Source organism: Ictidomys tridecemlineatus, chromosome 4, assembly GCF_052094955.1.
Source record: "Ictidomys tridecemlineatus isolate mIctTri1 chromosome 4, mIctTri1.hap1, whole genome shotgun sequence".
In the NCBI taxonomy this organism is placed as follows: Eukaryota; Metazoa; Chordata; class Mammalia; order Rodentia; family Sciuridae; genus Ictidomys; species Ictidomys tridecemlineatus.
In genome coordinates, this window is record NC_135480.1 from 174,706,183 (window position 1) to 174,733,295 (window position 27,113).

Genomic DNA, 27,113 nt, shown 5'->3' on the forward strand with positions numbered 1-27,113 from the left:
TATCCTTCCAGTTACTCCATTGACATGCCTTAGGGACTGTACCAGCAAACCATGTTGCTGACTCTGCCTGTTTTTCTCCTTTTTCATTACCACCCAGTCCCACCCAATGTCATCCATCCCAGGCCACCTGACTGGTGGTGATCATCTCCCTCCATCTTTCCCTTGTGTACTTCATGACACTCTCTTCCTCTAACATGTAGTCCCTCTCTTCTGCCTGACGACAAGCCAAGCTCATTCGGAGTTTAAAAAAAAAAATTGCCCCTTCTACTTGGAAAACTCCTCTGACTCTAGGTATTTCCTTGGCTGACTCTTCTTTCAGATCTCAGCTCAAAAGTTATTGCACACATCAGGAAGATGTTCACAGTATATTTTTCTATACGCAAAACCAAGTTTCCCAGTAGATTTGTTAAGAATCTCACCCCTTCTTGATAATTTGCAATGCTAGCTCTAAATCAACTTTTCTTGACAGTGTGGATCTTTTTTGAGATCTTTATTGTGCTCTATTTTTGCAACATTATTGTACCACCTCGATTACAAGAGCTTTAGAATAATTCTTGATATTTGGCCAGAAAAAGTACCCTCACTTTTTATTCTCTTTTTATGAGAGACTTGATTTCATATATATTTTGGAATCAGCTTGAAACTTTAAAAGACTTCTTATAGTTTTGATTAGAATTGCATTGACTATAAATCAGTTTGGGAATAGCTGATATCTTTATGAGATTGAGTCTATGAACATGTCATATTGCTCCATTTGTTTTTGTTTTATTTAAATGTATTTCAGTGATTTGAAATTGGAAAGGGAACTATTTTTAGAAATTAGATTTTTGCTGTTTATTACTGTTTTATTGGAATATAACTAATTTTTATTTATTGATTCTAAGGTAAAAGATAATATTACAGTGTCTTATTAATTGCAATAATTTACAGTTTATTTTGGAATTTCCTATGGATAATAACATCATCTTTCCAATAATGACAAGTTTGTTTCTTCTTTTGCAAACTTTATTTTTTGGTATACATTTTATCTTGCTTCCTCAACTGGCTAAGATCTTTGAGAATAATGTTGAAAAGAAATGGCAAGACCAGCCTCCTTTTTCAGGCTTTTGCTCTTTCAGAATCCTCTCCAATATCAAATTTAGAATGACTTGCGATTTTAGGTGTTCTTTGTTAAGAAAGATTCTGTTTCTAATTTGCTAAGAATTTTAACAAATTTAACTGCTTGTTAAATTAAAATTTATTTTTAATAAGCAGTTTATTTGTGGTATAATATTTAAAAGGTAGAAAGATATACAGACGAAGTCTCCTTCCTGCTCACGTCACTTTATAACCTATTTCCCCTCCTGGGCACACTAATGGTAATAGTCATTGGAGATGTTCTACTTAGACACGCATGCGCACATTCTCCTTTTATTTTTCCCACCCAAATGAAGACATATATGTTATTACTTGATTTTTTTTTCTCTAAAAGTTTTAAAAATCATGAATGGATGTTGAATTTTATCCAGTATTTTGTATGCATTTGTTGAGATGATAATGTGATTTTTCTTCTTTATTTTGTTAATATTAATTACATTAATTACAGTAATTGATTTCCTAGTGGTAAATCATCTTGTTATTACTGGAAGACATTAAGCTTTGGCATGATTTATAAAATTTTCCATACGCTTCTGGATTTAATTTGCTAATATGTTTTTCAGATTTTTTTAGAACTGTATTCATAAGTCATGTTCATAATTTTCCTTTTAAACAGGGTCTTATTAGATTATGGTTTCAAGATTAGGCTAGCTTATAATATTTTTCCACACTGGAAGAGTTTGTGCAAGTTGAAATTATTTGCATTTAGAGTTTACTTTATATGAAGACTTTAGCTATTGACTTAGTTTTAAAAATGGTTATAAGTTTTCTATTACATCACAAATAAGTTTAAGTAGGTTGCATGGGGACTTTATCTGCTTCATCTGAGTTTTCAAGTTTATTTGAAATATTTTAATTTGGGGGGATATAGTTTTATTGAAAATTAATTCATATACAATGCAATCATTTACAATATGCATTTCAATGGTTTTTAGTACATTCACAATTGTGCAGCCATCACTGTAATCAATTTTAGAATGCTTTCATCACTCCAAAAAGAAATTCAATACACTTCAGAGATTCTCCTGAGCCCCAGTCCTCCAATTCCTAAGCAAATATTACTTTTTGTCTCTATAGATTTGTCTATTTGTCACATTTCTTATCAATGGAATTGTATAATATGTCATCTTTCACAATTAAGGCTTTTTAACTTAGAATAATATTTTTAAGTTTCACCTGTGTGGTACTATGTATCAGTACTTCATTCCTTTTTTATGGCCAAATAATATGTATATACTCCATCTTATGCGTTCATCAGTTGATGGATATTTGGATAGTAATCACCTTTTAGTTTTTTATGATTAATGCTGTTATGAGCATTTATGTTCAAGTTGTTGTATAGACAATGTTTTTATTTTTCTTGGACTCCCACCTAGGAGTAGAATTGCTGGGTCATATGGTAACTCTATATTTAACTTTTTGAGGAATTGCCAGACTGTTTTCCAAAGCAGTTGCACAATTTTTCATCCCACCACAATGTATTTCTGTTTTCTTCATATCTTTGTCAGTACTTACTACTATCTAACTTTTAAATTTTGGTCAACACTAATGGTTGTAAAATGGTGTCTCATTATGGTTTAGATTTGCATCCTAATGACTAATAGCATTGTACATCTTTTCATGTGGTTATTGATCATTTCTATATCTTCTTTAAAGAAATAATTCTTTGCCTATTTAAAAATTAGATTTTTCATCTTTCTGTTAATGTGTTTATTTACCATAACCAAACTGTGGAGCCAACCTAGGTGCCAATGATAAAGAAAATGTGGCATATATACACATGGAATATTACTCAGTCATAAATAAGAATAAAGTTACGTCATTTGCTGGTAAATGGATGGAACTGGAGAATATTATGCTAAGTGAAATAAGTCAGTCCCAAAAAACCAAAGGCTGAATGTTCTCTCTGATATGTAGATGCTAACCTACAACAAGGGAGGGTGAGGAGGGGAAGAATAGAAGTTCACGGGATTAAACAAAAGGAAATGAACATAAGGGAGGAGGAATGGGAATAGGAAAGACAGTAGAATGAATCAGACATGACTTTCCTATGTTCATATATGAATACACAACCAGTGTAATCCCCATCATATACAACCACAAGAATGGGAAATTATACTCCCATGTGTGTATAATATGTTGAAATACACTCTACTGTTTTGTATATATTTTTTTAAAAAAACGAATAAAAAAAGAGTTCTTTCTATAGCAAATAGTCCCTTATCAGATATATTATTTGCAAATATTTTCTTCCATTTTGTGCATTGTGTTTTCACAATTTAAATGATAGTTTTGGAACACAAAACCTTATTTTTGATGAAGTACAATTTAACTGTTTTTCTTTTGTTGCTTGTACATTTGGGTTGGATTTAAAACTCCATTGCTAAATCTAAAGTCACAAAAATTTATTCATATGTTTTATTCTCAGAATTTTTAGTTTTACCTCTAACATTTATGTCTTTGATCTATTTTGTATTTAGTGTGAGGTAAGGATCCAACTTCCTTCTTTGCTTGTGGACATCCAATTGTCCCAGCATTATTTGTTGAAAGGACTCTTCTTTTCCCTTAAATGCTTTTGGCACCTTCTTCTAACCTTTAGAAGAGTCCGTGAAGAATTGATATTAATTCTTTAAGTTTTTGGTAAAATTCATCAGCAAAACAATCTGGGCCTGTGTTTTTCTCTGTGGATAATTTTTTGATTACTCATTCAATCTCTTATTATAGGTCTATTCAGAGTTTTTATTTCTTCTTGAGTCATTTTGGTAGTTTTTATCTTTCTAGATGGTTGTCCAGTGACTAAGTTATCTAATTTTCTGGTATACAACTTTTTTTTTTTTTTTTTTTTTGGTGTTTGGGATTGAACCCAGGGCCTTGTGCATGTGAGGCAAGCACTCTACCAGCTGAGCTATAATCCCCAGGCCCTGTTATACAACTTTTTAAAAAATATTTTTTTTTGTTATAAATTGACACAATATCTTTATTATATTTATATATTTTATGTGGTGCTGAGGATGGAACCCAGTGCCTTACATGTGTGAGGAGGCAAGTGCTCTACCACTGAGCCATAACTGCAGTTTAGGCATATAACTTTTAAAATTTATTTTTTAATTGAAATATATCATTGTATGTTTTATCTTGAACAATATGATGTTATGGTCTGTCTGTACACACACACTGTAGCATGGTTAAACAGCTCATTAGCAAATGTTGTTATGAAATATGTATATACACAGTAGGATAGTTAAACTTGACTAATACATGCATTTTCTCACATAGTCTTGTGATAGCATATAACTTCCAATCTCTTCATGTTTTCAATAATACATTGTCATTAGCTTTAGTCACTCTGCTATACAGTATATTTCTTGAAATTTATTCTTTCCACTGACCTGTAGAATTCTTTGACTAACATCTCCCCATCCCCCATCCCCCATCTCCTCCCTTACTACCTGAGCCTCTGGCAATCACCATTATACTCTCTACTTCTATTAGATCAACTTTTTTAGATTCTACATATGAATGAGATCATGCGATATTTGTCTTTCTGTGCCTGTCTTATTTCGCTTAGTGTAATAACCTCTAGGTTCATCTATAGTATTACAAATTGCAGGATTTAATTTTTTTCTATGGCATATAATTTTTATAGTATTCCTTTATAAAACTTTTTGTTTTTGTAAAGTCAGTAATAATGTCTCTTTCTTCATTTCTGATTCCAGCAATTTGAGTCTTCTTTCTTTTTATCTTGGTCAGTTGAGCTAAAATTATAAAATTTTATCATTTCAAAAAAAATCTTGTAGTTCTGTTGATTTTTCTATGGGCTTTTTATTCTCAATTTAATCTCTAATCTTTATTATTTCCTTTCATCATCTTGCTACAAGATCTTTTTATTAATTTTAAAATTCCACAACCTGTAGTAGTCTTCAAATTAAAAAAATTATTAAATATAATAAAGATATTGCGTCTATTTGTTCCTTGAGAAATCTTTTCAGAGCTTTCTTAATTCTTTCCAACTTTAGGGCTTTATTAACTGCTCTTACTTTAATTATTTCCTTTCTTCTATTTTTCAACATTTATTCTATTGTCTTTTCTCAAATATAAAGCTCATTAAATTCCAGACCTTTTTTTTTTCTAATGTAAATGCTCTTTTAATTTCATCCCATAAGCTTTGATATATGGTGGTTTTGTTTCTGTTTGGTTCTAAATAATTTCTCATTTCTATTATTTCTCCTAATTATTTTAGAAGGGTACTTCTTAATTTCAAACAAGTGGAGATTTGGAGGCTAAACCTTTTATTTTTTAAAATTAAATACAGCTTGATTTTTAATATATTTTAATTGTGGTCAGAGAAAATGGTTTGTATGATGTTTACTCATTAAAACTTGTTGAATTTTGCTTTATGACCTACTCTGTTGTTGTTTTTTTTTTTTTCCACAAATATCTTCTGTGTACTAGAAGACATACTTGAAAATAGTTGCTTCTCTGTTGAGGGTAGTGTTTCTACATATGTCCATTTTAGCAAACTTCGTAATTATCTTGTTTGAATCTAAATCTTTACTGATTTTTTTGGTCTCACAATTACTTCAAGATATGTTAGAATATTTTTTTTTATGAATTTGTCAAAGTATCCTTATAGTTCTACAAAATTTTGTGTCATATTTTGAAACTATGTTATTAGGTATATATAAGACATAATATTGATGCTAGTATACCTTCCTAGTGAAAATTATTTTTTCCGTTTATATGGAGACCCTTCCTCTTTATCTTGAGTAATGCTTTGTGCCTTAAAACTTATTTTGTCTATTATTAATGTAATCATACCATCTGCCTTTTGGTTAGTAGTTGTCTTACATATCTTTTGAAACCATTTGCTTTCAACTTTCTGTAACCTTATGTTTTAAATTTTTCTAACAAACAACACATAGCTTAAAAGTAATTCTTCCAACAAAACAATGAGGCCCAGGTAGGGTCACTTGTAAAAGCTGTAGCAAATGGGAGGCTCACGATGTCAGGCACTAGGACAGAGACTTAATCTCAAAACATCCCAGCTCATCTCTGCCCCTGACCCTCATCCCTCAGCGACCTCATTCCATGAGTCCCAGTCCTCTTTCCCAACAATATAAAAGTTCTTAAACTTTTAAGTAAAACCTCCTTTTATGCAATGTCCTCCTGCACCCGTTGCTTCATCTCTCCCTTTCCTTTTACTGACAGGTTTCTCAGAAATTTTCTCCTGGCTGTTCTATCACTCCATTGTTCCATATAGATACACATGAGTTATGCTTGGCTCCTCCTTCTCCTCAATTTTCCAGATCAAATGACTCTGTCCTCTTAATTTCATCTCAAAAACATATTTTACATCTGTTCCACCTGCTCCTCTCCCTGCTTCTACTGTGACGTGGGCATCCATCATGTCTCACCTGGACCCCTGGACCTTCTAGGACAGGATTTCCCATCCTACCACAAGCTGGCAGAGATCCACATCCTTCTGAGTCTTCACATCCTTACCTGTTCCTTAGCTGAGGCTTTCTGGGATCATCTGAGTTCGGGGACTTCCAAGTCCCTCAACCTGAGTTTCATAGACACCCATTCACACTTTCCTGCTCCCATAGCTCCAGTCCCTACGATTAAACTAGGGAAATGCTCATTTCCATTGGGAACCACTCCCAGAAATGCTCTGTGGCTGTGGCATTTCAGGGCCTGATATTAGAGACTGGTATGCTGAGCTCTGGGGACAGCCTCCCAGAAGGTTAATTAGGCTGGGATAATTAAACCCTGCTATTGGTAGTCTTCATAATCAGACAGGTTTCCTGCTGGGAGCCAAGCCCTTGGGTTTCCTGATTGTCCCAGGAGTTTTTTCTATCCTTATAAAGGTATGGAATTGGATTATGTGAATCAATAACTCAGGAACTTCCTTGTTCTTACCCTCATAAATTATGGCGTCACCTCAGTGTATGTCGGAGAACAGGTCTCAGAGTCCTCAACCAGAGGACAGAAACAGGTGTGTTAGCTTTCCTCCACTTTTAGGTTTCGCAACAGGTGCACCACAGGTGTTTGGATAGGGCCAGTCTTCCTTCTGCAGTACAGTCACCCTCATTGCAGGATATTTACCATCCCTGGCCCCTGCATGCTAAATGCTGGCTTAGTCATCCTGACAACTCCAACTCCAAATTCCCCTGCAGAGTTCCAAGTGTTCTCCAGGAAGATGGTTATGCCCATACCTGATCCAAAGTCACAGAGGGTACATCCTCAAGCAAGGAAGTCACTGAGACTTCCAAGTGCTGAAATCACCTGATGTTTTTGGGTCTGTCTCTAGACTGTCAGCTCTTTGAGGTCAGTGACTGTGTTGGATTCATCTTTACTTTCCCCAGTACAGGGCTTGGTCCTGAGCACCTGGTGTGAGGTATGGTACTGTCCTGTAGAAATACAATGACAGCCATATATGTAATTAAAAATTTATTTAGTAGCCATAGTGAAGAAGTAAAAAGAAACAGGTGAAATGAATTTCAATAATATATTTTATTTAACACAATATATCAAAAATACTATTTCAACATGTAAACAAGATAAAAAGGTTATTAATGACCTATTTTACATTCTTTCATAAACTAGTCTTTGAAATCTGGAGTGCATAATACATTTGAAGAGCATCTCTAGCCACATTTCAAGTGCTCAATAGTTTTGTGGCCAGGGGCTGCCATATTGGTTGGCATGAGAAGACTGTTCACCTGCACTTTCCCCCAACTATTGCCCTGCTCCCCTTTCAACTGTGTGTGTGTTTTGTTTTTAAATAGAAAGGTTGAAAGAATTCTGTGATGAAGAGCCATATACTTAATCCTAGTCTCTACAATTGTTAACCACTTAAGACATTTGCTTTTTCTCATATTAATCTGTCTTATCTATCTATCCATATTTTTTTTCAATTAGTGCCTTCTTTTGAGAAGATCTTTTGTGTGTGTGTGTGTGTGTGTGTGTGTGTGTGTGTGTTTAGGGTAGGTTGGAAAACCACTCGTGAAACTATTTATTGTCTCTTTAAACATTGTTCTATAAAAACCTCATGAAGAGTTTTTAAAATTTAGGACAAAAGTCCGTCCTCTCAGGAGGATCACAAGTCAAGGCCAGTCTCAGCAACTTAGTGAGACCCTGTCTCAAAACAAAACAAAACAAAAAAAAGATTATGGTTGTAGCTCAGTGGGAGAGCACTTGTCTAAGTATGCTAGAAGCCCTGAGTTCAATCCCTAGGAAGGAAGGAAGGAAGGAAGGAAGGAAGGAAGGGAGGGAGGGAGGGAGGGAGGGAGGGAGGGAGGGAGGGAGGAAGGAAGGAAGGAAGGAAGGAAGGAAGGCTTAGAAAGTTAGAGAACAAGGAAATTTACACTGCACAAATTCAATTTATCTTGTCTTTCCCTCATTGTGGATGAGAGGAAATTGAGGATTAAGAAAGTTTACTATCTTTACTGCATTTGCACATTCTAGAAACCCATGGGCAAGCCATTTAGGGGAGATGGGAATAAGCAGTCCCTTTGGGTTAATCAGTTCCACACATCCCTGAGGACAGCTAGTCTGGGACACTTCTTCCACTTGGTATTTTTAAGATGACATCAATCAAGTTTATTTTGGGGGGTCTGGCTGCTCTCATCTTTGGTGAATGAATCAGATCACCTGGCTAGGATTCAGACCTATTTTGGGTAGGCATGGTTTCTGAATATTTTCTTAAAGATGCTGTAAATTTTGTTGCTCTCAGTATTAAACAAGAAAAGTGCTCACTGTTGCAAGTTTTAGAAATATAAAAGTGTCAAATTTAAAAAACAATCCTCTGAAACCTCACCATTTGAAAAGAAGCACTGTTCTTGCATTGTCTGGCTGTCCAAACTTTGTCTATGCACGTTTATATTTGTGATATGAGATTTCCCAGCACTGACCACCCTGTATGTATGAACGAGGTCAGTTTCATGAATACTCAGATTTTGTAGACAATACTTCCCATCCAAACAATATCATGTCTCCCTTTATTCATCTTTCCCCCCATCCTCCAAAAGTCTCTACATTAATTTTTTGGACACATTTTACACTTCATTCCTCTTTCTTTTCTCTCTGTAATCTCTTGGGGCCAGAAGGACATTATAACGACCTCTATCTATCTTAGAGCTTCATATTTCTGCCACTTGCCTATCACAGTGTGGGGGGGTGGCTTTCTACACAGTGGGAGAACTTCAGAGGCTGGATCCTCTGCTTGGTTCTTTATTCAGCATGTTGAAAGGGAGAGAAAAAAGAATGTAGATAATCCTTTCAAGAAAATGGCTTGATTTACAAGGCCAAGGACTATTTTGAAGGTCAAAGAAGAATCCTTCCCTTTGCATTCTTTCTGTGATAGTTCAACTCCTCTCAAGACAGATGCCCTGGTCCCTTGTGAAGAGACTAAATGACATCTGGGAAGTCAAATTTTAAAAATTACATGAATCTCTTTCAAAATGTTACTTTTAACACACAAATAACCCATTGAACAGGTGTTCGGGGCAGCTGTTTGCTAGTTTCATATGATTAGTGCTCCCTGAAGTGTGAAGCTGGCTCTGGATGGTGCTACTCCAATTATTAAAATGTTTCTTTGTGGTTCTCAGGAAAATATTTTGCTCCTCCCCCCATTGGTCTTCTGCATCTTTGGTTAAGTTGATTGTTATAAGTTTTCTATTTTTTGTTGTGAATTTTAATGATGTCTTTATTTTGTTACCTTTTTTAACTCATTACTGTGATGGAAGAAAATCATTGTATTTTTATTTTTAAATGATCTAACACTTAGTGTTAATAGTTTTCTAGCATATTCTTTAAGTTTTCTAGGTATGCAATCATATTATCTCCAATATGTCTGCTTTTTTTTAATGTGCGTATTTAATTGATATGAAACCAGGTAAAAATAGAGTAAGTATTCTAGTTTGTTCTTGGTTTTAATGGAAATGCCTATTTTATTTCAACCATTGATCAGGATGTCCACTACTGATTTAAGACATTTTTCCATGGAATCATGTTATACTTTCATTGTTTTTGTTCATTTGAAATATTTATCAGGAACGCAGTGAATTTTATCAAATATCTTTTGGCCATCTGTTGAGATGATCACATTTAAAAATTTTTTCTCCCATTTTTAGAATTAATTATAATAGCTTTTTGAAAATATCAAACCACCCTCATATTTTTAGAATAAACTTTACTTGTTTGTGGAATACTCGTCTCTTACATTCTGTTAGGGATATACATAAAGTAATTATTAGAATTTTGAGATTTGTGTGTAGTGCTTTGTGCAATGATTGTTAGGTTTGGATTTTGGATTTTGCTAATTTTATTAGGTAAATTATATAAATTTTAAAAAAGGAATTTAAAAAAATTCTTTGAAATAGCTTAAGCTGTTTTTTTATTTTTATTTTTTTGTTTTTGTTTTTTAATGGTACTGGGGATTGTACTCAGAGGCATTCCACCAGCCCTATTTTGTATTTTATTTAGAGACAGGGTCTCACTGAGTTGCTTAGCTTCTCGCTTTTTCTGAGGCTGGCTTTGAACTCTCGATCCTCCTGCCTTAGCCTCACAAGCCTCTGGGATTACAAGTGTGTGCCACTGTGCCTGACTCTTTATCCTTATTTCTTTTTTAAAAAGTAGGCTTCACTCAGAGTGTGATGGACAAAATAACTGGTGCATTTTACAAGGAAAGACACCTTTTACTCCATTCTCAGCCCCTTCTCTGGCAGGGGTGGTGAACCCACCTCTCCTGGTTCTCCCGGGTCTACCTTGCTCTGCCATGATGCCAACACCCTATATGGGAGGCTCTTCCATGATGCCAGTGACAAGCCCTTTTCCACCTGGGATGATGCCAGTGGGATCTGTTCCTGGAATGAGGCTGCCCATGGTGTCCAGGATGCCACCCACTGCCTGCTCATCCCACCATGGTGCCCACTCAGCCAGCCAGATGACAGAGGGAAGGCTCTCTAGGCCAGTTTTATGTTCTACTTTATCAGGTGGTCATGGTGCTGTGACTCTGGATGTTTTCTAATAGCACAGCAAGGAAGACTTGTTCCCCCTTCCTATTGAAGAGAGGATAGTTTTGGAGGAGAGAAGAGGGGAATAATAATAATAATAATAATAATAATAATAATAATTGCAGTCTTCATTTGTATCATAAAATGTAAAAATAAAAGCATCAGCTCATTTAGTCTAAAAAATGGCTTTGTTTTTTAGAATAGCAAAATGGAATAGAAGCTGCAGAGATTTTTCCCATACACCTCCTAGCCCCATATACTCATAGCGGACCCCTGTATCAGCACTCAACACCACAGCAGTATATTTGTTCAAATTAATGAACCTACATTGACACATTATTACCCAGTTACATTAGGGTTTTTTCTTGGTGGCATACATTCTATAGGTTTTGACAAATGTATGACGACAGGTATCCACCATTATATATCTTACAGAATAGTTTTACTACCTTAAAAATTCTTGTGTTCCACACATTCATCTTTCCTGTCTTCAAGCCCTGGAAACTATGGATCTTTTCTTTTACTGTCTCAGGAATTTTGTCTTTTCCAGAATGTCATGTAGTTTGAATCATACTGTATGTAGTCTTTTCAGATTGGCTTCTTTCTCTTAGTAATATACATCTAAGTTTCCTCCATGTCTTTTCACGAATTTACAGCTGCTTTCTTGTTAGCGTCAAATAGCATTCTATTGTCTAGATGTACCCATCATCCATCCATTCACCTACTGAAGAACATCTTGGTTGCTTCCAAGTTTGGGCAATTATAAATAAATCTACTATAAACCTCTGTGCACAGGTTTTTGTGTGGACCTAAGTTTTCAACTCATTTGGGCAAATTCCAAGGAGTGCAATTGCTGGATTATATGATAGACTATATTTAGTTTTATATGAATCTGTCAAACTGTTTTCTCTGGTGATTAGACCACATTGCTTTTCTTTATTCTTGTGTTGTTAAAATTTCACCTGATTATACTCAATTGATCTGACCTGTTCAGTTAGTTTTCCTGGTACTCATTGCATCTTTTGACCCGAAGACTAGTTTCTTCAGGTCAGGACATTTGCTCTGTTTCTTTAGTGACTGTTTCTCCACAGTCTCTGTTTTTTTGCTTCTGGAATGTTTATTATAAAAGTATGTTTGATTTTTGGACCTTTGTTTTTTTCTCTTTCTCTCTTTTTTAATGCCACCCCCCGTCAAGTTATGAGGAAGGACTCTTAAAACAGTTGTTTCTGATTTGTTTCCTAATCTAAAAGTGAATTTCCTGTTTTTACATATTTTCCATATAGTTTGACCTTTGAAATCTTATTTAGAAGATAGATGAGGGAATTTGACTGTTTCTTAATTTCTTAGATTCTAGTAATTCTGGTAATGAAGATACAATAACTTGTCTCTTTTTTCATTGGTTTAGTCATTTTTCTCTATTTGCTCACTTTATGGAGGGAGTCAATCCATGTTTGCTGGGTATTGAGCTTTAAAACAGGTTCTAGGGGAGGGAAAAGCAAGGAGACCATGAACTGGAATGGATTTCCATGCATGTATGAGTTTGTTGGGATGAATCCAACTACTATATATAACTATAAAGCTCTAATAAAAGACATGGGTTCTATAAAAGATGATATAGATCATTTCCAAGCATGTTGGTTCCAGGCAAGATAGAAAGAAAAGAAACCTGACTGCGTATGTTCTCATTTTCGGGATTGGGAGCTTCACTTGGCCATCACTGGGGGCCAGGTGCAGCGGGGGGAGCTTCTGAGTTGCTGTGTTGGGCAATTCTTTTCAGAATATATCAGGCCAGCCCAAGGTTAACTGGAAAAGTGTCTTTCTTTTCTAAGTGGCATGAGCTCCCAGGTTAGGCACCTGCTAGCCAGTGTCCCTGCTCTTCTGTGCAAACCAAAAAATGGGCTGAGGCTTGGCCAGCTTCTCTGTGAACAATTTTAAAGGTCACTCAGTTTGTTTTCTGCCTGAACCCCGCTCTCCCTTGTTCCTAGTCCTGGCTGTCTAGGGCTTTAGAGAGGCCCTGCTGGGGCACACCTTCTACAACTTCCCAAATGCCCTTCCTTTGTACAGCCATCAACCCGGTTCTCATGCATCGTATTTTATAGAATTTCCCCTTTCCAGGCCAGTAATACCACTCACTGATTTCCGTGTGAAATTGTATTTTCTTACTTTCAATTATTTTGCCATTTCAGTGGTAATCTGGAATGGTAAGGAGTTAAGTGCATGGGTTCAATTTGAGATCTATCAACAAAAATCAGGATACAAAAATTTTATAGATCTGAATACAAGAGTAATTTATTTACAGTGTCACCACTAGGTGGTGCCACCAATTAGTGAAAACAATGTGGTTGCTATTGCTGGACAACCAAAACACCTGCCACGGGTATGATCACAGGTTTATGAGCTTTTCTGCAATATGTACACACGTGTGCATATGTACATGAGGACATATGAGCACAATTATCAGTGGCACAAGTTCCCACAGAGCTATGTCATTGTTATAAGACTACACATGCAGAAAAGTACATGCATAAGTTTGGGCTCCCTGGAAACTAAGGGATTGAGGTAAAATAATATGAGTTTCAAAAGGCTAGCTGGGCCCAGTGACACATACCTGTGATCCTAGATAATCAGGAGGCTGAGGCAGGGGGATCACAAGTTCAAAGCCAGCCTAGATAACTTAGAAAAACACTGTGTACAGGAGAAAGACCCCATCCTGAGGGACAAATACAATGACATGGCCACCGGATAGCTTTTCTGAGACTGGGACTGAGACTGGGACTTCCTAGTTGAAGCCTATCTAGACATTAGTCCTGCAAGTTCTGTATCTAGTCAGGCTTCCATGAAGGTTCGTCACTTCTGAAGTCTGGAGACCGCCAGATGGGAAGTGAACTTGCATCTCGGGAAACAGATGTTGTGCATATGTCTATGTATGTGGGGGTCACCCTCTTAGTTCCTGCCCACTCTGGCTCACCCACATCACATATCATCTTCTCATTATCTCTCTGGAAGGTTCCCAGTGGATCACACTCACTCTGGACAGCCCCTCACATGAATTGGGCTCTCTTGATGGCCTGCTGTATTGACTGGCCACACAGCAGGAGAACTCAGGCAGGTCCTTTCCTTTCTTGTGGCCTCCATTCTTCCATCTCTCTGTGCGGGCTGGGGCTGGGTGATTCCCCAGGCGCCTTCATGGCTGATTGAAATTCTTCAAGTATGCAGATTTCAGGGCCCTGCCCTGCTCCTGGCTGGGGTGGAGTGAGAGTCTCTCTGGAGAAATTCTAAAGAGGAAAGTTCCTCCTGTTTGACATTCTCCTCCTCCTCATAGCAGATTCCCTCTGTAATGTGTTCCTAGGGAAGGCAGGTGACTCCCAGGGCCCCAGAAATCTGCAGAAGGAGTACTTAATTCCAGCATCATTAAAAGTTCAAGTGGCTTCTCCTGGGGGCCAGAGAAGCTCAGGACTCATTAAACGTGCTGCCCCCCTGAGCCCAATTTGCCTGAAAGAAATGTGTCGGCTTTTCATCTACTGGGGTTTTCACTTAGGGTTTGAGGCCCTCCCTAAGAGAGAGTAGCTCAGATGTAGGTCAGAGATAGAGGAGTCCAGGGAGGCATCTCTCGCCCTGGGAACTTTACAGAGGACAAACAGGCTGGGTCAGGGGAAGACCTTTGAGGTCACAGGGTGGAGTTGCTGCAGAGCTCGGTACCAGCTTTGTGGCTTCTGTAAACATTCCTCCTGGTGGCAGGGACATGAGCACTCACTGGGGGAAACTTAGAGCTCCTTCGGCTGGGACTCTGCCTGGTGGGCCCCTGGGGATCCAGATGCAGAGCTGGGGCTTTGGGGAGGCCACTGCATGTGAGCAAGAGCCCAAAAGGCCCAACGGGCCCTTAGCAGGAAGGATTATCCAGAGGGAGAATGAGCACCTGTCCCTAGGCCGTGAGCAGGACAGGACCAGTGCTTGTCTGTGATGAACAGAAGGGATTCAGGACTAGGAAGGGGAGAGAGCCAGGACTGTTCATATCCTGCGCACTGTCTAAATCCTCCACTAGGCAGGGTGGCATCCATAGTTTGGCTGCATGGCAGGGAGGCTGGCCCATTGAGGCCCACTGAGGTCTGGGAACCAGGAGGCTGGACTGGGGCCTGGCCTGTCTGGGCTCAGCAGTCTCCTTTCTGCCTCCCAGCGACCCTGGGCTGACAGCTGATCCTCTTGCTTCCCAGACTCTGATGATAAAGATCTGCCTGTAGGCCTCATGGAGCCGCTGAAGCTCACGGAGCTCGGGATAACTCACTGACTCTTAGTGGTGAAGGAGTTGTGGGCTGCAGGACAGGAATTCACATTCTTAGATGCAAAGTCTCCCAAGTAATTTAATCCAAAACCGACTGCAATATTATCAGTGGCAAACATGTCAGAAACTATTTAAGTTCTATATAGGTCTTAACTCCTTTGATCCTCAGGAAACCCTAAGAGGTAAATGCTATTTTTACAGCTTAGACCATTTTACAGATGAAGAAACCAAGGCACTTCAGAAATTTGAGAGTAGCTTAAGTAATTTGGGCACAATCATAGAGCTTGTGATTTGTGTGGTTCCAAAATCCTCCACCCAGTTTTGTTTGTTTGTTTTGCACTGCTGGGAGTTGAACTCAGGGGCTCATGCATGCTAGGACAGTGTTCTACTTCTAGCTACGGCTCCATCTCCTGCTTAGCTTGTGGTGTGGTCTTAATTTTTGTGCTATACTGTCTCTACTGGTCACTTGGCCAGGTGGCAGGAGGGGAGCAGACATTGACCTCTTACCCTTAGACTTAAGCAGCTCTCTCAAGGACACCCAGTCTGACAGCTCCTCTGTCTCCACCCAACCTCCCTGCCTGGCCTCCCCAAAGTTAACGGCTCCCTGGCCTCACCCTTGGCCGGCAGCTCAAGTCCAAACAGGCCTCGCCCACATTCCCTGGCTGTTTTCCAGTCCACAGGAGCTGGGACAAAGTTCAATGACTGTGAGACTGAGCAGAGGCTGCTGAAGAGGAGGAAGCAGCTTGAAGCCACTGAGTGGAGAGGGACCATCTAGCTCCCAGATGCTCGGCCTTCTGGAGAGCACGGCCCCTGTGGGTTGGATCATAGGTGCTGCTGTGTCTATTCTGCTGCTGCTGCTGCTACTGGCCATCTGCCTTTTCCACGAACCACAGGACCATGACATGGAGAGGAACCTTCCAGTTGGAGGAGAACGCAGAATCAGGAGAGCCCGGCGAGCCCAGCATTGGCTCTTCCAGGGCAGGGGCCCTCTGGGAAACATTCATCATCATCATCATCACCACCACCACCACCCCGGCCATGTGAATCAGGGGCCCCGTGTGGGCCTCCATCACCACAACCACCACCACCAGCTCCACCTCCAGCACCATCACCTGCACCACTCTCCTCACCACCTCCACCATGCCCACAGAGGCTTCCGCTGACGCCTGTGGATGGCAGTGCTCCCTGCCCTGCCCTGTCACCCAGCCCAAGGATGAGTGGACCCTGATGTCTCCATATGGAAGGATGTATCTCTGGGTGAATGGGGGGGGGCACTGCTTGGGCTTCATTTACATGCTATGCTCCCCCTTTCTGTGCACAGAGAACTTGAGGACTACCTGGAGTGGCCATTTAGGATTCAGGAGTGGAGAGCAGGATTGGCTGGACACCCCATTTTGTGTCATAACAAGGGTGACTGGTAGAGCCAGAGGGCAGGTGGAGGCAAAGTGCTCATTTGACTTTCCTTAGGCAACTGTGGGCCTCTGGCAGGCACGTAGCTGGAGAGCCCCTGAGAATGCACTTTGGCTTGGAGGAGGCTGCAGACTCAACTCATCAGTGCCTTGTATGAAATAAAGCCACCAAGAAGCTTTTGTGCAGTCTTTGGATTCCAGCATGATGGTGGGGGATGGGAGGGAGCCGCCAGGCCATGTCTGCCTTGCCCTGGGACCTTAGATGGGAAGCTGGGGCTCAGAGGCTAGCTGGGAAGTGGGGAGGTGTGCGCCCCGCCTGAGCTCTGAGACAAGATTCAGTGTTTGCACAAAACCCTGCCCAGACAGGGCCCTGTGCACATCTGCAGGACTCTGGCCTTCTGTGGGCTGTCCAGGGTCTCAGAGAGAGAAGGGTTGAGGCTGCCTCAGCTGGCCCCTTGGGCTCTACCTCCAGGACTATTTCCAGTCCATGTCCAGGGTAGACTGAGCTCTGGGGCCCACAGGCCATGTTGGATTCAGGGTTTTGTTGGTAACTGGTCAAGCTGGAGTCTCCAGCTAGCCTGTCCCCAGGTACCTGCTATCGCAGCAGAACTAGGAGGGACTGGTGGTACTTAAACTGAAATGCTGGGTGGCCTTAGGAGAGTGCTTGCCTCATCTGGGCCTCAGTTTCCTCTTCCTTAAAATGGGATTACCTCTGCTAAAGCCCAGAAGCATGTACCCAAATGCTCTGTGAGCAGCTGGTGGACTCCACAGAGAAGAAGGGACTCTTGTTCTGAGGACTTCATCCTGTGCCCTGGAGCTGGGGAGGAAGCGCAGGGAGAAGGCCAGCGGGGGAGGGGATGGAGAACAGGCCAGAAAGTGAGGGCCTGGTGACTCACTGGAATAGAATGTCCTCTTTCCTTCTGTTTCCCAGTGGATTCTCTGTGAGGCTGGATGAGGAGTGACAAAATGTGGGGGAGGGAGGCAGATTCACAGTGATAGTCACATGAGAGAGTTCTGGGATGTGAAAATGGACCATAGGTCCCTCGGATTGTTGATGACTCTCTGTATCGTCTGTCCAATCCACCTCCCCTTCTCCTTCCCCCAAGCTCTGCCCTAGTCCAGGTCAGTCCCCCACCTGGCTCCTGCCACAGCCCCCTCGGGGTCTGGCCTCCTTGGGCCCGGCCCCTTTCTGCAGCTTCTCCACAGATTTTATGAATAAATCAAAGAAGGTTAAGAGGTCTCCCCCAAATCTTGGAGATGAAAAAGGGAACCTATAGGAGGCAAAAGATAACAGGACTGGGCAAATGTCCAGATTAAAAATGCAGAATCAGTGACACCTACTGCAGGTGGCCTATAACTATACGTACCTGGGAAGAACAGGCAAACAAGAAGCCAAAAACAAACAAACAAAATTAGCTTGAAACACAGTTCCTTATGCCCATATCTGCCAAACTAACTAGTTGATATCGGGGATTCTATCAGAAACTGCAAGCGCCGCGGATCAATGCGTTATGTTCCCTATTCTCTGCTGTTGGTTGCCCCAGTTAAGACAAATAATCTGAGGTGTCTGGCTTTCTCTGGAAGAGGAGCCCAGAATCCAGATTGTCCAATTAACTTAGAAGATGTGCATAGGCAGTTTTCCAAGGCAATACTAAAGCTCTTTTTGTCCTTAGAGAAATTGAAAAGGTTCCAGGCTGTGTGATTTTTGGGTCAGCTCCTTGCCCTCTCTGAACCTTCATACCCTGATCCATAAATGGCAGAATCGGGTACTTATAGTACACAGAAAGAACACTGAGCTGGGACTGGAGAAAAGGCCCTTTAGTGCTGTGGTTACTGCTACTAACTAGCAACAGGCCTCAAGCAGGGCACTCCAGCTCTGTGACTATCAGCATCTGAAAAATGGAGGCGATGTCACTGTATATGCTACTGTGAAGAGTCTATGAGACACTCAGAATTATTGCTTCCCACTAGTCCATTTCTCAGAATATGGGTAAGGGGCTGAAGACCCAGACTCCTTTCTGGAAATGGCGAGGTCTCAGGAGTGTTGATGTAAATGAGGGCCAGGAGGGACTCCCTTCTGGGGAAGGAGTGGCCTGGGCTGGGCTCATTCCCCTGACCTCCACCAGGGGGCAGAGTGGAATGGCACAGGGAGTGTGGGGGCGGGGTAAGTGCTGTCACTGAGTGGGTGGCCGCTGTGGGTCCTGGGCCCTCACTCACAATTGGAGGAAGGGATTCAGGAAGTACTCACAGCTGCTCAGACATCTCGGAGCCAATTTCCAAGCAGGACCAACTCTGTAGCATCCAGGGAGCTGCGTCACGGCCCTGGGGGGCGACCACCAGGAGAGGAGGCCACAGCACAGGTACAGCCAGGGCTGGCCCTCTGGGAGCACAGGGTAAGTCTTCACAGCACCCAAGTCTGGGCTGGCAGAAAAGAGGACTGGGCAAGATGGCAGAGGAGGGTTTCTCCTGGAACCAGGGTGAGGGAGCCCTTTAGCATGTTCCCGAAGGAACAGGAGACGCCCTGTCCTGTCTATGCTGTACTTTCTCGGCCTCATTCAGAGAAGGAGACCATCCGCCCTGGCACCTGCAGTGCCCTGTGAATGCTCTCCACCTCGCCCAGCCCCACCCCCAGCCTTGCCCAGAGCTGGCACTTGCTTTCCTGCCTACCTGTGTCCCTGCCCCCAGGCTAGGGCCAGGGATGGGGGAGGCAGCCAAGAGATGGATCCAAGAACTGGCCCAAGGTCCCTGCAGGGGAGGTGCCAGGATCCTCCTGGATCCCCTGGAGGGGGAGTATTTTGTTTTTTGCCTGAGTGTACAATCCCTCTGAAATCCACAGGCACCACCAGAAGGCCCCAGCTGGCCTGGCTCCCTTTAAGTGATGTCTTCTGCCCCTCCTCCCCACCCGGCTCCATGTCCAGGGAGTCTTGTGCCCACATCTCCTGGGAGTGCATGTCTTCTAGAAGCTGCCAGCGGAGTTGACCACAGACAGCTCTTGAAAGCCAGGCCGGAGGCATAGAAAATAGAGATCATCGGAGACCCCAGCAGCATCTGGTGGCACGACCCTGAGCCTCAGACCAGTATCTTAGAAGACACGTGAGGAGCAGCCAGCTGAGCACAGGGTACCTCTGACCACTGTTTTGGATGGGGAGCTGGGGCTCGGAGGCCACGCATGTTGCTCAGCGTGTCAGCTGCCCGTGCAGGCCATGGAGTCAGCAGTGATTGGGGTGGTGGCGGTACTGTTTGTGTTCACCGTGGCCATCACTTGTATCCTCTGCTGCTTCAGCTATGACTCAAAGACTCAGGATCCTCAGGGAGGCCCTGGCCACAGCTTCACAGTGGCCACATTTCGCCAGGAGGCTTCTCTCTTCTCAGGTCCCCAAGCCCAGTCCATGCGGAGTACCCGGGACTTCTGGACCGTCATTTGAGGCCTTACAGTCTCTCAGATTTGCTCTGCTGGTGGGTCAGACCTACTTGCCCGCTCAACAAGTCTTCCCTGATGTTCCCGCATCCTGTCCTTCCCCTCCTGAATCCCACCAACTTTCCATCTCCTTCAATTTTGGGCTGCTACGCTTTGTTGGGAGCCAGTGGGAGTCAACTCAGAGCCCTGAGGGCTCAGCTGAGCCCTACGCTCAGGATGGGGACCCAGAAGCCATCTCAGGAGGCATGAGCGGACACCATGTGTGGTGGGCCAGCTCTGCTGATGTACAACGGCTGGGAAATATCACATCAAGGTGCCTGTAAAACTAGTGCTATTGCCACCAGAGGAAGCATCTCCAAGTGGGCGTTTTGAGAAACCACTTCTTTTGTGTTCTGCTGTGGAGTATTTTTGCATACTGAGGCCAGTTGCCTGAAATTAGCTCTGAAATCAAAGAGCTACTTCCTGGGAACAAGTGATTTATTTTATAATGAGAATACATATCCTTTTACGGGTCTTTCCAAATCTGGTTTGGAAAACCACAGAAGAGAAAATAAGAGTCACAGAAAGTACAAGATGTTTTATTAACAGGAAAGCCAGAAGGATGGCTTTCAAACACATTCTGAACCAGACTTTACTGCTATATTCTAACAGGTCACTTCTATTCTTAGAGAATGTGAGTGACTTGCTGTCACTTAGGAATGTAGGAAAATCATGAACTGAAAGATAATTCCAAAAAAGTTAAAATGTTATGTTACATTCAGGGCATGTAACAAAGCTCTTGTTTTCATCACAAATGGATATTCTGTTTTTGTTAACAGAAAATCTGTTCTTCTGCCCACAGAATAAATGCTGTGCCACAGTTTAAAAAGTCAAGTTTGAAAGGTGCAAAATTCTGAGCCTTCTCATATATCTGCTCTGTCACCGAGTGGGTGACTCTCCCAGGGTCTGCCTGTTCAGGGGAGCAGGACTGAGGCTGAGGGGGGCTCTGGCTCATAATAGTGTCCAGACAGGCTGCTTTTGCCACATGAATGCCACAGGGAAGGCTGAGAGAGGCTTGGAGCCGGGAGGTGCCAAGTGGTGGGGGTGGGTGGGGTGAAGGGTGCAGGCAGGGTCAGGCTGGTGGAGAGGGATGGGTGAAGGGATGGGATAGGGTGAACCCAGGGAAGAGAGAGCTCAGTCCAGAGACAGGAGCTCCTGGGACCATGTCCTAGTCCCTCTGGACACTATAGCCCTCAAGCAGGGCCTTCCTAGGTGTGTGTGGAAAGGAGCCAACTTCAGGCAGCTCTAGAGCTGGAGTGAAGGCAGTTGTTGTAGGTTGTGTTCTCCGTGAGTGAACACTGAGACAGAGTCTGAGTGCAAGATGTCTGTTAGGGATGAACACCTGTGTGGGGAAGGAGGCAGAAGCAGGAGAGGGTAGAGAAAAAGACTCACATTGTGAGGCAGGTTCCTAATATCCCCCAGATATATCCTAATATCCCAAGATCCTAATATTGGTATCAGAAGGAAATCCTTCCTTGAAAGAGGACCTGGGCAATGCAGAGCCACAGGAACTTGGAAGGGTCCTCTTCCCAGAGGTACCCGGACAGGTCAGAGGTGGGTGAGCACATCCAAGCACAATAGGATATCTGGGTACAGGAGCCTCCAGTGGACAGAAATGGCTGTTCAGGGTCTCAGAGGGGAGAAGAAGTGGCCTTGTTCTCCCCCGCCCTCAAGCAGAGTCAGTTCTGTTTCAGGTAGGCACTCATTAGCTGGAGCCAGGTCCCACCTTCCAGGCTCAGGGGACTGTGTCTGTGCTGCGTACTCACAAGCCTCACCGGGTCAGGCCAGGGAGGATCTCCAGATTAGAGTGACAGGACTGTGACATAGTGGCAGGGGAGCCTGGCCTCCTTCTGCAGGGGATGGGCAGTCCGTCAAGCCTGGAGGCTCCTCATGTTCATTTGCTCATCTATTCACTGATCTATTCCCCAGCCTGTCCATTTACCTACCTCCCCACCCATCCACTTATTCCATCTACCCACACACTCATCCATTTTCCCAGTCACCCAACCTCACGTTGGACCCCCTATCCATCTACCCTCCCAGCTATCTTCTCCATGGGCCTTACTGCCTCACTTTCCCATTTATTCATTCATTCCATCACTCACCCACCTGTTCAGTCACTCACTCCTTCCTTCCATGAACTCTGACTGAGTACTGACTGTGGCCAGGCACTGCACAGAGAAGGTGGGAGTTGATCAAGCATGATCCAGTACTTGGTGTACTCCTGGATAAGGCAGCAGATTCGGTGAGAGCTGGGAGAACCCCGGAGAGCTGGGAGGACAATGCCCTTGGGCTGGCCTGGAAGAGAAGGGATTTCAACAAGCAGAAATTGGGGGAAGGTGTCTGTTCACAGAACATGTGGTGCAGGGAATCAGTGGCTCAGCCTGGCCAGCATGAGGAGATGAGTCTGGACCACAGCCAGCTCCTCTGGGAAGCACTTTTTGCTGCATTTGGGCAGCGCGTTTCCAGGCAATGAAGGGTAAAGGTGACAAAGAGACAGTCTTACTTGTCAGGCTGAGCAGGTACAGTGTCCAGGCACGCACAAGATCATTGCCACATGCTCAGGGGATGGGTGGCTTCTGCAACAGGAGCTGGAGATGAGGTCCTGGAGGACTCTGGCAAGGCCAGTCCCAAGTGGAGATGGGTCCCAGGTCCAGAGGAACTGTCCCAGAAGAGCAAGGGTTGAGGAAGAGAAGGTGCTCAAGGCCACCACCCTGGGCCAGGCTGATAAAGGGAAGGACTGAGGAGGAGCAATTAGAGAAGGGACAGGAAGGTGTGGAGTGTGTGGGAGCAGAGATTCGGGAAAACAAGGTTGCCAGATTTAGCAAATAAAAAGGCAGGATATCCAGTTAAATTGGAATTTCAGATAGATGATGAATAATTATGAGTATGAATGTGTCTCATGCAATATTTGGGTCATAAGTAGAGTAAAATGTTATTCTGGTCTATCTGAGACTCAAGCTTCCTGCCTTTTTAATTTGGCAACCCTATGGGGAGAGAGGGGTTCTGCAAGGGTGAGTGAACCTGGTGAAGGGAGCAGGGCACTGAGGAAGGTGAGTGTGGAGAAGAGGTGCCTGGATCCTGCAATAGGAGGGTTGACAAGGACCTTGGTGAGTGGAGTGAGGTGAACCACCACACAGTGGGAGGGGGGTGTAATGCGAATGAGATGTGCATGTTGTGGCGTGTGATGTGTGTGGTATGTGTGTAGTATGTGTTGAGGGGTGTGATGTGTGTGGTGTGGTGTGTGTGCGTGATATGTGTGTGGTGTGTGATGTGTGGTGTTTGCGGAGTATGTGGAGTGCCTTTCTTCCCAGTGCAGCCCACCTGTGAGGAGAGAGAGGGGGCTCAGTACAAGGCCAGCAGGAAGCCACCTTCTGGGAAAGAGAGGGAGGGAGGCAGCAAGGACAAGATAGGCTGTCACCAAAATACCAGCCAAGATGGGTATTTATCTGGTGGCATTGAAGGAAGCAGTTGCTCAAGGTCATGCTAGAAATCTGGGTCAGAGCCATTCTTCATCCCAGGAGCCCCAGTTTCCAAATCCAGCGTTCTCTCCATTCAGTCCACGGGGGCTGCTGCTTCTGTTGGTCTTCTATGCAGCAGGCTCTGTGCTGCTTTCTGTCTATAGTGTACCATCAGCAACCCCACCATCTCCATCTTCCCAGTGAGGGGACTGAGCCGCCACACTGTTTTCCTCCACACCTGGCATCTGCATCAAGGAAATGCTCAGCACTGGGTCTCTTCAGGAAGAGGGGAACCCAGGGGTCTGATTGCTCCAGGGTTGCCTGAACAGAACCCCTGCTGACCCTGCCCCCATCTGTATTTCTGACTGTGCAGAACAAAAGGGTCTTTGTAACCTGCGGTTCTCATGGGCAGCCCAAAAGGCTTTCCCTAAAGATGGAACACATGCTGAGGTGAACAGACCTCAGTCCTGGGCCAGCTAAGTGGAGGTGTTCCTAAGGCTTTGCGCCTGCAGAGCTTCTGTTCCTAAGGCTTTTGTGCCTGTGCTTCTCCCCAGCAAGTCTTGCTTCCTTTCCCGTTGGGGTTTCCCTCTCAGCTCTACCCCTGGGTGAAGGGATGGGGGAACTGCTGGGTTCCATCCCAGCCCCCATGTGCATTGGGGAAAGGGCTGGTCCTTGCCTTCCCACTCCTACTGTCTTGCTGGGCCTCCATTTCCGGATTGTACAGGGGAGACGGGAATCCCGTTTTGCTGTGTCTGGAGGAAGTCTGAGCATAAAGATCCTTGAAACCCAGCTGTCCGAAGGGGTGGAGGAAGAGGCATGCCACCTTACTCTTTCTCCTTGTTCCCTGACTCCGAAACCAGGGTGTATTTCTTTCTGGGACATGCTAGATTCTGGAATCAGGAAGCCTTGGAATAATATGTTTTTCCGGAAAAGTGCCTTCCTTAAAGGAAATCACTTGTTCCAAGGAGTAGAAAAGGGTCATTGTGCTCTGCCAGGTCCCCATTTCATTTGGAAAGGCAGATACAGTTGGAGACACAGAGACCTTCAGCCCCAATCCACATTCTGCCCCCCCCCTACCCAGGTGCACTGACCCAGTGCATCTGTAAGATGACATTAGAAATGGCCTAAACACACACAGGAGGGGACTGCCTGGCATATTCTTGGAGTCATAAAATGGAATGCTAAGCAGGCTCAAGACAATGAGGTAAATTTAAACTCACTAACATAAAAGGTCATCATCATATATAGAAGGAAAATGTAGAGTCAATTAGAGAAGCACATATATACCTGGCTGTATGATGAAATTTGACTTTTGTCACAATATACTTCTATGCATTAAAGAGTATGTGGAGAGCTATAGGCCATGGTGTTGATAAGCTGTCTCTGGGAGGGTGGTATTGTTCTGGGTGTTTTAAATGTGTCGCCTTTGCTTAAATGTAGCTCTTGGATCTTAAGTGTTCCTTCCCCAAGGGCCCATGTGTTAAAGGTTTTCTCCTCAGGATGGTGCTATTGGGAAGTTGTGGAACCTTTAAGAGGTGGAGCCTAGTGGGAGGTCCTTAGGTCATTAGGAGTCTGCTCTTAAGGTGGACAGTGGGACTGCCCCTTTATCTTCCCCTCTTTCACTTCCTGACCATGAGGTTAACAATTTTTTTTTCTTTTTTTGAGGGGAGAAGGGGTACCGGGGATTGAATTCAAGGGCACTGACCACTGAGCCACATCCCTAGCCCTATTTTGTATTTTCTTTAGAGACAAGGTCTCACTGAGTTGCTTAGCACCTCACTTTTGCTGAGGCTGGCTTTGAACTCATGATACTCCTGCCTCAGCCTCTGGAGCTGCTGGGATTACAGGTGTGTGCCCGGTGGTAGGTGAACAGTTTTGTTCCCAATGTGCTCCTACCATGATGTGTTTCTTCACCATGAGCCTAAAAGCAACAGGCCCAATTTACCAACCTCCAAAACTATTAGCCAAATAGGCCTTTCCTCTTTGAGAGCTTGATTATCCCAGGCATTTGTTATAATGACCCCAAACAGACTAACACTCTTTTTATCTCTATTTCCCATAACAAATGGTTTCAGTTTGAATTAAAATTAAAAAAGCAAGATATTAGCAGAGTAAAAGGAACAAAAGTTATTCTTTTAAATTATACAACAGACCAACTCCAATGTGAGATAGACAACATCACAGACACAGAAACAGAAATGGGGACAAATTTCTGGGACAGATAGAAAGGGGTTGACGTTTTCCCTCTTTTTCTTCCTCTCTAACTAATTCCCACTGATGAGGTAGGCAGGGGGTGATGGTTGCTAAATTCTGAGGGAACTCTGGCCCCAGGGTGTTGAGGGCAACTGCTAGAACTTCTGGGCCTGAGGGGGTATGTTTAGGAGGGTTGAGGAGAGCATTCTGGGGCTCAGTTGCCTGTGGGAGAGGCCTGGCTATACCCACACATACTCTGTGAGGCAGGGCTTGGATTCTAACCTCAGATCCCCAGCCCAGCAAAGGTGAGGACCCTGCTAAGGCAATTCCCTTCATCCCAGGGAAGAGGAAAATACAGGGCTCACTGCTGGGGAGGGACTTCCTTGCATCCACTGCTGACTTCCACACCAAGGCCTTTTCAGCTGCCCACAGACCTCACTTAGGGAGCCAGGACTATGGTGGCTCAGAGGCCTTCTTATCCTTTTGATACGTAGGCACCATGGCAGCTGGAAGCCCTTGTGTGGGGGCTGGCCCTAGGTAAGGGGTGGCTGCTTTCTATTTCTGGTATCAGTCAACTAACTTTCCCTGTGCCTGAACCCATTGGTCACTGCCTTGCATAGATCATCAAAGTCCTCTGACAGTCCTCTCGCTATATTTCCCATCACCTGTCTGGTCGGAGGATTTTTCTCAGACCCAGACTTCTTAGAAGGCAGCTGAAGGGTCTCTGTCCCCATCCTTCAGATTCTAAGTGTTGGTGCAGGCAAATAATGGTCCCCAAGATATCCAGACCCTAATCTCTAGAAGCTGTGAATATATTATATTCTCACAGGGGAATTAAGGTGGCAGATGGAATGCCAATTGCTACTCAGGTGACCTTCAATAACAGGATTATTCTGAATGCTGTGGCTGGGCCCAGTGTAATCAAGAAGATCCTTAAATGTGGAAGAGGGAGGCAAAAGGGTCAGGACAGTCATGTGGTGTGAGATAGATAGAGGTGCTGCCAGCCAAGGACTGGGGCAGTCTCCAGAAATTAGAACGGAAAGTAAACACATCTTCCTTGGAGCCTGCAGGAGGGGACACAGCTTGTTGACATCTTGATTTTAGCCTAGAGAGTCCAACTTGGATTCTGGTTTCCAGAATATAATGTGATACATTTGTGTC

General features: G+C 43.4%; 3 protein-coding genes and 1 long non-coding RNA gene across 4 annotated transcripts in view; 3 read left to right on the forward strand and 1 right to left on the reverse strand.

The window, feature by feature from the left end:
* Positions 1–16,459, forward strand: part of Tmem8b (transmembrane protein 8B) — a 96,344-nt gene extending 79,885 nt beyond the window's left edge. Inside the window, exon 11 of the mRNA XM_040286031.2 lies at positions 16,106–16,459. Within this exon, the coding sequence (XP_040141965.1) occupies positions 16,106–16,207 (102 nt within the window). The 3' untranslated portion in view covers positions 16,208–16,459. The remainder of the gene's footprint in view (positions 1–16,105) is intronic.
* On the forward strand, positions 16,215–17,021 carry Hrct1 (histidine rich carboxyl terminus 1). The gene has a single exon (XM_005326265.5). It carries the CDS (start codon positions 16,215–16,217, stop codon positions 16,593–16,595), a length of 381 nt encoding a protein of 126 aa, XP_005326322.1. The 3' UTR covers positions 16,596–17,021.
* A 136-nt stretch (positions 17,022–17,157) lies between these two features.
* Spaar (small regulatory polypeptide of amino acid response) lies at positions 17,158–21,132 on the forward strand. Its single transcript, XM_040286038.2, has 2 exons — positions 17,158–19,234; positions 19,678–21,132. The coding sequence occupies exon 2, from the start codon at positions 20,045–20,047 to the stop codon at positions 20,264–20,266; it is 222 nt and encodes a 73-aa protein (XP_040141972.1). The 5' UTR covers positions 17,158–19,234; positions 19,678–20,044; the 3' UTR covers positions 20,267–21,132.
* LOC120889840 (uncharacterized) lies at positions 20,822–23,727 on the reverse strand. The gene is made up of 3 exons (XR_005734012.2): positions 22,805–23,727; positions 22,408–22,596; positions 20,822–21,640 (listed from the first exon to the last, which is right to left on the reverse strand). It is a non-coding gene; the product is annotated as an uncharacterized LOC120889840 (long non-coding RNA).
* Between the last annotated feature and the right edge of the window lie 3,386 nt (positions 23,728–27,113).

Excerpts from the sequence above, each read along its gene's own strand:
- Hrct1 (XM_005326265.5), top strand. The coding sequence starts at position 16,215 with ATGCTCGGCCTTCTGGAGAGCACGGCCCCTGTGGGTTGGATCATAGGT.
- Spaar (XM_040286038.2), top strand. The coding sequence starts at position 20,045 with ATGGAGTCAGCAGTGATTGGGGTGGTGGCGGTACTGTTTGTGTTCACC.